The sequence below is a fragment of the Chiloscyllium plagiosum genome, chromosome 26 (assembly GCF_004010195.1).
Source record: "Chiloscyllium plagiosum isolate BGI_BamShark_2017 chromosome 26, ASM401019v2, whole genome shotgun sequence".
In the NCBI taxonomy this organism is placed as follows: Eukaryota; Metazoa; Chordata; class Chondrichthyes; order Orectolobiformes; family Hemiscylliidae; genus Chiloscyllium; species Chiloscyllium plagiosum.
This window is the reverse complement of record NC_057735.1, coordinates 3,523,951-3,536,583: the sequence shown is the minus strand read 5'-3', so window position 1 is coordinate 3,536,583 and position 12,633 is coordinate 3,523,951. Positions and strand designations below refer to the sequence as shown.

Genomic DNA, 12,633 nt, shown 5'->3' with positions numbered 1-12,633 from the left:
ACTGGTGTCTGTGATGTGGGGGACCACTGGAGGAGCCTGAGATGGATCATCCACTTGGCACTTCTGACTAAAGATTGCTGTGAAAGCTTTGGCCTTATATTTGCACTGATGTGCTGGGCTCTTCTGTCATTAAGGATGGGATATCTGTGGAGCCTCCTCCTCCAGTGAATTATTTAATCATCCTCCACCATTCATGACTGGATGTGGCAGGATTGCAGAGCTTTGATCTGATCTGTTGGTTATGGGATTGCTTAGCTCTGCCTGTCATTTGCTGCTTGTGCTGTTTGGTGTGCAGGTAATCCTGTTTGATGGCTTCACCAGGTTGATACCTCATTTTCAGGTGCTGCTCCTGGCATGCCCTCCTACACTCTCCATTAAACCAGGGTTGATCCATTGGCTTGATGGTAATGGTTGAGTAGGGATATGCTGGACCATGAGGTTACAGATTATGCTGGAGTACAGTTCTGCTGCTGTTGATGACGCGCAGTGCCTCATGGATGCCCAGTATCTGTTTGAAGTCTGTCCCATTTAGCATGGTGATAGTGCCACACAACATGATTGGTCCTCTCAATATGAAGGTGAGACTGTGTCTCCACAAAGACTGTGCGGTGGTCACTCTACACCGTCATGTATAGATGCGTCTGCAGCTGGTAGATTGGTAAGGATGAGGTCAAGAGTGTTTTTCCCCTCTTATTGGTTCCCTCACCACCTGCTGCAGATCCAGTCTAGCACCTTTGTCCTTTAGGACCTGACCAGCTCGATTAGTGGTGCTGATGACAAGCTACTCTTGGTGTTGGATATTGAAATTCCCTGCCCAGAATATATTTCACTGCCGTGCCACCCTCAACGTTCCTCCAATGGTTGTCCTGTACAATCATAGGACAAATAGGTTCCTGGGCTGTGGCAAGCTGCAGCCCTTTTCTAAAGGGGCCAATTCTAATCTGTTTGCTTCTTTCTCAATCTCCCACACTTTGTCTTTGTACGTTCAATGGGAGAAGGGCAGGCAGATCTGGGTCTATTCCTGGACCTGGCCGAGGAGGCCATTCATAAGCCCAGGTAGCATGCTGTTGGGGAGTGGGGTTGTTGTGTCTTACTGCCCACCTTTTGCCTTGCCAGGGTGTCCTGAGAGATGATACAAGTAGTGTCTGCCGATTCACATCAGACTGATGGGGACTTGGTTGCATCATCTCCTAAATTTGAATTTCTGAATTTCCTTTTGAATATTTGCTTGTTTTACAATGCCCTTTTGGGATGTTGATCCTAATTTTTCTGTAATCCAGTTAATGGTTTATTGTAAAATAGGTGGAAAGGAGGACTGGTGGCAGCAAAGTTATCCTGGGTACCAGCTGGTAGTACCCAGAGCCCAATACAACAGGCGGCACAAAATGGGCATTGGTTAGCTCAGTTGGTTGGAAAGCTGGTTTGCAATACAGAGTGATGTCAGCAGCATAGGGTTAATTCTTGCACAGGCTGAGATTACTCTAAAAGACTCTCCTTTTCAACCCCTTCCCTTGCCTGAGACATGGTGACCCTTAGGTTAAATCACCAACAGTTATCGCTCTCTCTCTCTCTCTCTCTCTCTTTCTCTCTAAAGAGAGAACAGACCTATGGCCTGATAGGACAATGGTGATTTCACACAACTATCTTTTTGACTGAGAGACATCTTACAGAAACTATAAACATTTTATTGACTTTTTTTGTATTAAAGATAAGTATGTTATTTATTAATCTGTGAAACCACCAAAAACCTGACTGCCACCGAGTGGAGACTTAACATGAGCAGCAGAAAACGAGTACAGAATCCAGAGGGTCTGCTCACCCACCTCCTTAAACACCAACCAATCAAAAAAACCAAAGATCAGCAGATGCTGGGAATCAGAAACAAAACTAAAAAGTGCTGGAGAAACTCAGCAGGTCTGGTAGCATTTGTTTTCTTTCATTGAACACCAGCTGTCCAACCTGTGGCAGATTCTTTGGCTCCAAAGATTCAGAACCCACCAACTCCATCCCCTCCTTGACTGTGGGGGATGCCAGAGAGGAGGGCTGAAAGTGTGGCTGGCCATGGTGGAGAGGTGGGGGGGATGTGCAGGAGAGTCGAATTGAAAATGTTGTTGTACTGGAGGAAGTCACGGAGATGGAAACAGTTGTGAGAGCTCTGTCATTTACCTTCAGGCTTTTGCACATGAGGGTGTGAAGATCATAGTTTTTATAGCAACAAAGTGTGAAAATTAAATGACTGTCACAACTCGCACAGACAAAGTGGAACAATGAGTGAACGTGTTTGGGTTTAGACCTAAGCAACCAAAGACCTTATAACTCTTAATTCAATGCTCTCCTGCTTTGATACTGAGCATAATGGACATGTTTTCAACTCGATCCCTCCTGAGTTATTCCACTTCAGTTAATGCAGCAATAAAGGCGCTCTGGATTCGAGATGTTAAACTCAGCCAGAGTTCCTGCTGACCGTGCAGCATCACTTACTGTGGTGTGGTTGGATATAAATATCTGGTAAAGACAATTAAAGGTTGAAATGTGATGGTCGGAAAGGCAGACAGCCCTCAGCAAGCTCCTGCTGAAACAGCAGCCACTTCAGCAATGTTCCAGTACTTTCCGAATTGTATCTCGGGATGTGACCTTATCTGGCAAAAGTAGCAAAAGTTTGCCCCTTGAGAAGGTGGTGGTGAGCTGTCTTTTCAAACCACTGCAGACCGTGTGGTCAAAGTGCTGTTGGGTAGCCAATTCAGACCACACGATGTAGGAGCAGCAGTAGACCATTCAGCCCATTGAATCCGCTCCTCCATTCAATGTGATCATTTGATAATCCTCAACTCCACTTCCAATTTTCACATTCTTGATCCAGTGAGAATGAAGGAACTGCCAATATATTTCCAACAGATTCGGATGGTGTGTGTGACTTGGGCATGACACTACCGTGCATTTGCTGCCCTTGTCTTTCTGGAAGGACTGAGGTCACAGAGGTTCACTTGGTTATAGTTCAAGATGTTCCCAATGTTTAAATCCCTTCAACACCTTCCCCCGCTGTAGCCTTGTCCTGCCCAGCAAACCTCGAAAATCTTGAAGCTCCTCCAATTTTGGCACCTGCATATTCCCATTTTGACTTGTTCCCTCATTGGGGGCCATGCCTTCAGCTGCTTGCATGCTTGGCTCTGGAGTTCACTCTCCTAAGACTCCTATGTTCTCCATAAGGTGCTCCTTAAATTCTAACTTGTTGGCCCAGCTTTGAATCACATGCCCAATGCGGTGTCTCAGTGGTTAGCACCGCTGCCTCACAGTGCCATGGATCTGGGTTCGATTCCTGCCTCGGGTGACTGTCTGTGTGGAGTTTGCACATTCTCCCCGTATCTGCGTGGGTTTCCTCCCACAGTCCAAAGATGTGCAGGTCAGGTGAATTGGCCATGCTAAATTGCCCATAGTGTTAGGCGCATTAGTCAACAGAAAATATAGGGTAGGGGAATGGGTCTGGGTGGGTAGCTCTTTGGAGGGTCGGTGTGGACTTGTTGGGCCAAAGGGCCTGTTTCCATACTGTAGGGAATCTAATTTAATCTATCTCCTTATGAGGTTGCCTTTCAGTTTCAGTCTAATGACTCATAGCAGATGCTGCCTGGCCTGCTGTGTTTTTCCAGCACCACATTTTTCAACTCTGTTGTTATTCAGCTGACAATTATGAATGAGTATTGGGATGAGGGTATTTCAGAGAAACTCAGCGTCTTTAGGAGATGGGGGAAGGAAAAAAAGAGGGAAACCAGAAATAAAAAACAGGAAATGAGAACTGCTTGAGATTCCTGCACATGGAATAGAGATGTGTACACTGACGTCTTTAATAGTTCCTCTTTAATAATTCCAGTGAAACTAGTTAATCAACAAAGAGAACTTTATTTATTTATGACAAGATTTCCTTGATCCTCAACTTCAGTGCTCAGTACAACAGTGAAGTTATCATAGAATCCCTACAGTGTGGAAGCAGTCCATTCAGCCCATCGAGTCCACACTGACCTTCTGAAGAGCATCCCCCTCAGACCCATTCCCCTACCCTGTAACCTTACATTTCCCATGGCTAATCCACGTACCCTGCACATCATGGGCAATTTCCCATAGCCAATCCACCCTAACCTGCACATCTTTGGATTGTGGGAGGAAACCAGTGCACCCAGTGGAAACCCATGTAAACATGGGGGAAATGTGCGAACTTCATACAGATAGCCACCCGCGGGTGGGATTGAACCTAGGTCTCTGATGCTGGTAGGTAGCAGTGCTAACCACTGAAACACACCTACAGAGGTGACAGGGCAATCCAGAACTATCCTTTTACATTTGGCCAGGATAGACCTTGCAGCTTAAATCTCTGAATCTGTGATGATTGACTGGGAATTTCAAACTGGACCGTGATCGACCACAAATACAATGCTACAGTTACCCAGCGTGGTCCTGACCCTCTGGTCAATGACAGGGCGTCAAATTAATTTCACTGTTTCTTGAGTTTCAGGAGAGGTAAAGGGTAGCTGAGGTAGCCTTACATTTCTTCCAGCTTCCCATCATCAGTGTTCCTGTCCATCTCTCCTCCTCATTTACCCTATCTTTCACACTTCCTGCATTGCCCTCTCTATCATCAGGTTCAACCTCCTTTGCCTACAGCACTCTATATATGACCCCTTCCTCCACTTCCATTCTATCCTCCCAGCCCTCACTTGTTCTTGTCCCCATCATACTTCCCCATTCCCATCCTTTATAATTCTCTCATTTCCCTCACCTCCCTTCACCTCTCCCCCCATTCTCCTCATCGCGATCCTCTGCTGTTTCCCTTGATATGTTCCTTGCTTTCCTTTCACACTTTCCTTCCAACAACCCCCTTCATCTCAAAAATCCTTTCCCCATCCCCATCTCTTGCCCAAAACCCTTCAACCTGACTCTGCAGCTTAACTTCTCCCACATTCCCTCCCCCACAACCCCACCCTTTTTTGCCCATCTCCATTCCTGCATATTACTCGCTCCTGACCACTCATCTCCATGCCCCACCTGGGTATGTTTCAGACACACACCCCTACATCCATTTGCTTACCATACAACCTCCAATCCCAAACTTCCGCTCTTTCCTCTCATCCAACATATCCTTCCATGCCACTGGGAAACATAAACCTCCCTCCCTGATCTCACTTGACCTGACCCCCAAACTCTATTTCCCATCATCTCCCTTCCCTATCTCCTCCTCCTTTGACCCAAGGTGGCTTGTAATCCATATCCTATAGGGAAGGAAACTGTCATCCTTGGTCTAGCTTATATGTGACTCCAGACCCACAGCAATGTGATTGATTCTTAACTGCCCTCTGGGCAATTAGGGATTGGTAATAAATGCTGCCCTTATCTATTCTCACACCAATACCTGTACCTTGTCTCCTACCCTGTCATACCCCAGAGCTCTCATTGGTCACAGAATTCTTACTGCACAGAAAATGGCCCTTCTGCTCACCACGTCTGGGCTGGTCACTAAACAACACACTATAGTATTCCAGTCAAATTTTCCAGGACTCAGCCCCTGTGTTAATAAATTCTAGTCACCCCTTTTCCCTCAACCTCCAGCTCACTTCGTACCTCTTCCTCTGCCCTTCCACACCCCCTCACCTTGAACTCCACTCTGCAAACATTAAATCCCACTCCCCCACCTTAAACCTCACTCTCCCCCACATTAAAACCCACTCCCCTCACCTTAAACCCCACTCCCCCTCACCTTAAACCCCAATCCACCTCAACTTAAACCCACTCCCCTCACCTTAAACCCCACTCCCCATGATCTCAAACCTCCCTCCCACTCCCAAAACCCTCTCTCTAATTCCTCCACAGTTCTCCCTCCCCCCTCATCTCCCCCCTGTACGGCCCTCCCCTGCTTGCGGAAGGCAGAGGGAGGGAGGGAGCAGCGGATTGAGGGCGGCGCACGGTCCGCCCGTTTGGTTAAATCGGGCGGAGCGCAGCTGGGGCGGAGAGGGGCTGGCCCGGATCGGACCGACGAGCGATGATGACCCGGGTGAAGGCAGTGGTCTCTCAGCTGGTGGGGGGCCAGGCGGCTGCTGGCTCCAGCCCCCAGTTGGGGTACAGCCGCCCGGTGTTCCTGCAGCTCAGCCCCGAGGAGAGGGAGCAGGCGGCGGATCACAGCCGCAGGAACATCGTTAGCCCCAGCTCGGAGAGCGCCAGGAGGCGGCTTCTGCTGCCCTGGGACACGGGATACGCCGAGTGAGTGAGTCTCAGAGCCTTCCCTACCTCCAGGCTGGCTCCCCCAACCACTCCCTGATAAGTTACAGGGCATGGGACAGACATAAGGTGCAGGGAGAGGGGCAAATGCAGGAGGTTGGCAATGCAGGAGCTAGCACGGGCACGATGGACCGGACGGTACCCTTGTACCACCGTAACAACTCTGAGGAGCAGGGACACACATACACACAACCAGCGTTCAACTTCCTCTCAGCAATGCCTACAGGCTGGAAGGTTGAGCACAGTGAAGAGATAAGGAAACTCTCTCTCTCTCTCTCTGAGGGTTGTGAGTCCTTGAATTCCCTTTCTCAGAAGTCTGAGTCTGTAAAAACAGAAGGGAACTCAGCAAGTCTAATGTAAATATGTTTTAAGGCAGGACTTGTAGATTTTTCATAGAATCTTTACAGTGCAGATCGAAGCCTGCACCAACTCTCCAAACAGTATCTTCCCCTGAAATGGGTTTTTAAATTATGGCTAATCCACCTAGCCTGCACATATTGGGCAATTTAGCACAGCCAAACTACCTAACCTGGACTGTGGGAGAAAAACAGAAGAGTCTCACATACACATGGTGAGAACATGCAAACTCCACATAATTTGGAGATGCCGGTGTTGGACTGGGGTATACAAATTACACAACACCAGGTTGTAGTCCAGCAGTTTAATTGGAAGCACACTACCTTTTGGAACGCCACTCCTTCATCAACCACCAGGAGCAGCACTCCAAAAGCTAGTGCTTCCAATTAAACCTGTTGGACTATAACCTGGTGTGTGATTTTTAACTTTGTAAACTCTACACTTGTGAGGCAACAGTAGCTAATCGCTTAGCCACCCTACTGTCCTGGCAGGTAAAAGGTTATACATGTATGTAGGGCTGAGACTAAAATCAGGATGTGATCTTCTAGACTTTGGAGCAGGTTGGGACAGCTAAGTGACCTACTCTGATTCCTATAATTCATTCCAGGTCTTCACAACTGTGAATGGGTTAACTAAGGAGAGAATGTTTGCAGATAGGAGGGTCTCAGTGATCAGGGGAACACAAAGTGAAGATAATTGGCAGATGCTGCGATCTGAAACTTTCCCTGTGCAGTGGGCTGTAGTAAAACAAACAGATGCTGGAAACCTGAAATAAAAACAGAAAGGAACTTAGCAAGTCTGGCAGCATCTGTGGAAATAGAAATGGTTAATATTCCTCGCCTGATATTACACTTCTTTGATACCTCAGTTCTGAAGATGTCATATAGGCCTCGAAACATAAACTCTGTTTCTCTCTCCAAAGGTGTTGCCAGACCTGCTGAGTTTCTCCAGCAATTTCTGTTGTGATCGGGAAAGTGGGATGGAAGCAGATGGAATCAGAACTTTCATAAAGTAACTGTAGACCATTAACAACAAGAACAGGAGGAGGCCAGTAAGTCCCTCGAACTTGCTCCATCACTCAATAGGATCATAGCTGCTCTGTTATTCCTAAGGCCCATTACTCTGCATTTTCCCCGAACACTTGATCAAGTATCTTTGTGAGCCTTCAGCAGAGTGGCTCCTGTGGTGCAGTGGTATTATCCCTACCTTTGAGCCAGGAGATCTGGGTTCAAGTCCCACCTATTAGGGTGGCATGGTGGCACAGTGGTTAGCACTGCTGCCTCACTGCACCAGGGACCCAGGTTCAATTCCTGCCTCAGGCAACTGTCTGTGTGGACTTTGCACATTCTCACTGTGTCTATGTGGGTTTCCTCTGGGTGCTCCGGTTTCCTCCCACAATCCAAAACTGTGCAGGTTAGGTGAATTGGCCATGGGAAATTGCCCGTAGTGTTAGGTGAAGGGGTAAATGTAGGGGAATGGGTCTGGGTGGGTTGCTCTTTGGAGGGTCAGTGTGGACTTGTTGGGCTGAAGGGCCTGTTTCCACATTGTAAGTAATCTAATCTATTTCCGTGGAACATTTCAGGGAAATGGGGCACCTGCACTAACCAGCCCCACTGCCCTGTAGCCGAATACTTCAACTCCCCCTCCCACTCTGCCAAGGACATGCAGGTCCTGGGCCTCTTCCACTGCCAAACTCTAGCCACCTGATGCCAGGAGGAAGAATGCCTCATTTTCTGCCTTGGGACCCTTCAATCACATGCAATCAATGTTGATTTCACCAGTTTCCTCATCTCCCCTCCCTCCCACCTTATCCCAGATCCAACTCGGCACTGTCCTTCCTCCGCTCTGACCTATCACCTTCAGTCACTATCTTTATCTACTTATCCCATTCTCAGTTTCTCCTCCCATTTATCTCTCAGCCCCCTTGGGCCTACCCCACATTCTTAATGAAGGACTTGCACTCGAAACATCGACTGTCCTGCTCCTCGGATGCTGCCTGACCGGCTGTACTTTTTCAGCATTACGTTGTTTTACTCTGTTCCAGAGATGTGTATTAACATCTCTGAACAGGGTAATTAGCAAATAGCTGGGTTTTTTTTTCAAAATACACAAGATCTCAGACCCCACAGCTCTCTGGGGCAAGGAGTTCCAAAGACACTCATCCCTCTGAGAGAAAATGTCCTCCTCCTCTCCCTCTTAATTTGATGCTTCTCTTATTCTGAGACTCTGCTGTCTGGCCTTAGACTCTTTTCTGAGGGGAGTCAGTTCGTGAAGACAGAAAACACAGAGCCATCGGGAAAGAATAGAGGCAATGGGATTATCAATAACTAACTATTTTGAACAGCTGATCAGACATGATGGGCTTTATTGTTCTATCGATAAATATAAACATAGAAGATGGAGCAGGCCATTCAGCCCTTTGAGCCTCCTTCACTTTCTAGATTATCCACCTTAACATCATATTCCTGTGGTATCTCCATATCTCCTGATGCCATTAGTACCTCGAGATCTATCAATCTCTGTCTTAAGTATGCTCAGTGACTGAGCTTTCACTGCCCTCTGCGGTGGAAAATTCCACTCTCTGTGTGAAGAAATTCCTCATCTCCCTCCTTAAATGGCTGGCTCCTTATCCTGTTTCCCTGGTTCCAAGTGCTGGCTACCTGAGGTAGTTTTAGTTTATGTTTAGTTTTTTGTGTCAGCATTTTCTGTGAAGTTTTGTTCCTTAGGAAAGTGAAAGATGATTAGTTTTCTTTCTTTTTGTATTCTTTTATGGAGCGTGGGTAGGGCCAATTTCTGTTGCCCATTCGTACTTGTCCTTGGATTGAGTGGCTTCTTTAGGCTACTGAGTCAGGATTGCTTTCTAGCAGTGATGAGCACTGCTGCCTCAGAACACCGAGACCCAGGTTCGATTCTACCCTCAGGCGACTATCTGCACATTTTTTCTGTGTCTGTGTGGGTTTCCTCTGGGTGCTTTGATTTCCTCCCACAGTCCGAAGATGTGCAGGTTAGGTGGTTTGGCCATACTAAATTGTACATAGTATCCCGGGATGTGCAGATTAGGTGGATTAGCTACGGGAAATGCAGGGTTACAGAGAAATGGTGGGTATGGGTGGGATTCTCATTGGAGGGTCAGTGTGGACTCGATGGGCTGAATGGCCTGCTTCATATTGTAGAGATTCTGTGAAGTACATACAAGACAGGTGTGTGATAAGTAGATTCTTGTCAATTAGGAATATGATAATGTGAAAAGATAGAGCTCAGATGGAAAACCAGCCATGAGCTTACTGAATGGTGGAACAGGCTTGAAGGGCTGAATGGCCTATCCCTGGTCTTATGCTCCCTCTCTGTGGAAAACAATTTGGCCAAATATCCCCATCATTGATCTGTGATGAATTCAGAAGGTTTTGGTTCAAGCTCCACTCTGGACTTCAGATTAGTCTTTAATCTGAACGTTCAGCGTCAGCAACACCCTCTGTTCTCCGTATAATATTCCTGACACTTGGAACCCAACATGCAGGATTGGTCGATCAGCCTTGGTAACTGCAGATATGGAGTGGGTCTGGGTGGGATGCTCTTCGAAGGATCAGTGCGGACCTGATAGTGCAGAACAGGGCCCTGTTCTGCACTATCAAGAATTTTCTGAATTAAGAGTCCACCGTGCTATAATCCAGACTGTGTCATGATGCCACATTGCCTTTGCAAAATTACTGGAGGGCCAGCCTGGTATTTTACACATTTTCAAGGGTGAAATCAGGAAGTAATTATTCAGAGGAAAATAGTGGGAGTCTGAAATTCCTCCTTCCTTTGAAAAAACTATGGAATCTGAGCTTTCTAGACTGGGATAGGGAGATTTTTGTTCGTTATCCCATCAAAGGATATAAGGGTGGCTTTCTTCTAACAGTGATGATAGCTGATATGGTCATCATTGCTAAGATTATCTGTATATTTAAGACTAATAAACTGAAGCTGAGGAGAAAAGGTGAACTGTAAAAGGATGCAGAGATGGTCAGTGTGAGTTTGACAGGCTGAGTGAACGGGCATGTACACGTTAATTGTAGTATAATGTGAATAAGTGTGATTTTATCCACATTGGGAGCAAAGTCAGGAAGACAGATGATCATCTAAATGGCTATAACCTGTGAGAGAGGTGTGTGAAACAAGATCCTGGGTGTTCTTGTACATCAGTCACTGAATGTCATCATTGCAGGTGCAGCGTCTGGTGAAGAGGGCAAATGGTATATCACCCTTCATGAATAAGAGGATTCTTGCTGCAGTCGTACAGGGCATTGGTGAGACCACAACTGGAGTATTGTTTGCAGTTTTAGTTTTATTATCTGAGGAAATGGTGTTCCTGCTGTTGAGGGTTTGCAGTGAAGGTTCACCACACTGAGTCCTGGGATGGCAGGACTGATTATGGGGAGAGTTAGAATCCATTTATCGAATGTTTCCCCCCCCCCCGCCAACATATTTCTCTATTATTCCATGTCCATCTGCTTACACATAGAGGTAAAACAAAAGGAGTGTCTCATTTAGGTTTTCTTCCTTTCCCCACCTTCCCCCAGCCCCATTTGGCATCAGTTTAACTCCCTCTACCAGGATAGTGTCTGAGTTTAGAGAAGTGTATTTAAGTTAGAATAATAGGTTACTGTAATAATCCAACGTCCTGTCAATCTTTCTAACCTTGACTGTGTGCTATCCAAGGACTTGGGTTCAACTTTCCAATTCAGCCCTTTTTAAAAAAGAAAAATTAGTACATGGAGTGCAACATTTATTTCCCATTTCTCGTTGCCCCTTGAGAAGGTGGTGGTGAGCTGTCTTCTTGAACTACTGTGGGTCCATGTAGATAGACCCACAATTCCCTCTGGGACAAATTCCAGGATTTTGACACCATTATTCTAAAGTCATTGAGAAAATAGCCAAAATAAACCAAAATAGCCATCAAATCTGTGGTTAAAAACAGTGACTGCAGATGCTGGAAACCAGATTCTGGATAAGTGGTGCTGGAAGAGCACAGCAGTTCAGGCAGCACCCAAGGAGCTTCAAAATCGACGTTTCGGGCAAAAGCCCTTCATCAGGAATAAAGGCAGTGAGCCTGGAGCGTGGAGAGATAAGCTAGAGGAGGGTGGGGGTGGGGAGAAAGTAGCATAGAGTACAATGGGTGAGTGGGGGAGGGGATGAAGGTGAGAGGTCAGGGAGGAGAGGGTGGAGTGGATAGGTGGAAAAGGAGATAGGCAGGTTAGATTACTTAGTGTGGAACAGGCCCTTCGGCCCAACAAGTCCACACTTCCCCGCCGAAGCGCAACCCAACCATACGTTTACCCCTTACCTAACACTACGGGCAACTTAGCATGGCCAATTCACCTGACCTGCACATCTTTGGACTGTGGGAGGAAACTGGAGCACCCGGAGGAAACCCACACAGACACGGGGAGAATGTGCAAACTCTACACAGTTAGTCGCCTGAGGCGGGAATTGAACCCGGGTCTCTGGCGCTGTAAGGCAGCAGTGCTAACCACTGTGCCACCGTGCCGCCCAAAGGTAGGACAAGTCCGGACAAGTCATGGGGACAGTGCTGACCTGGACGTTTGGAACTAGGGTGAGGTGGGGGAAGGGGAAATGAGGAAACTGTTGAAGTCCACATTGATGCCCTGGGGTTGAAGTGTTCCGAGGGTGAAGATGAGGCGTTCTTCCTCCAGGCGTCTGGTGGTGAGGGAGCGGCAGTGAAGGAGGCCCAGAACCGCCATGTCCTCGGCAGAGTGGGAGGGGGAGTTGAAATGTTGGGCCACGGGGCGGTGTGGTTGATTGGTGCGGGTGTCCCAGAGATGTTCCCTAAAGCGCTCTGCTAGGAGGAGTCCAGTCTCCCCAATGTAGAGGAGACCGCATCGGGAGCAACGGATACAATAAATGATATTAGTGGATGTGCAGGTAAAACTTTGATGGATGTGGAAAGCTCCTTTGGGGCCTTGGATAGAGGTGAGGGAGGAGGTGTGGGCGCAGGTTTTACAGTCCCTGCGG

At 47.3% G+C, this 12,633-nt stretch overlaps 1 protein-coding gene across 1 annotated transcript in view; it reads left to right on the top strand.

Moving 5' to 3' along the window:
* The first annotated feature begins 5,946 nt into the window (after positions 1–5,946).
* The window catches only part of LOC122562922 (protein phosphatase 1H-like), a 61,140-nt gene continuing 54,453 nt past the window's right edge, over positions 5,947–12,633 (top strand). The window contains exon 1 of the mRNA XM_043716224.1: positions 5,947–6,243. Within this exon, the coding sequence (XP_043572159.1) occupies positions 6,026–6,243 (218 nt within the window). The 5' untranslated portion in view covers positions 5,947–6,025. The remainder of the gene's footprint in view (positions 6,244–12,633) is intronic.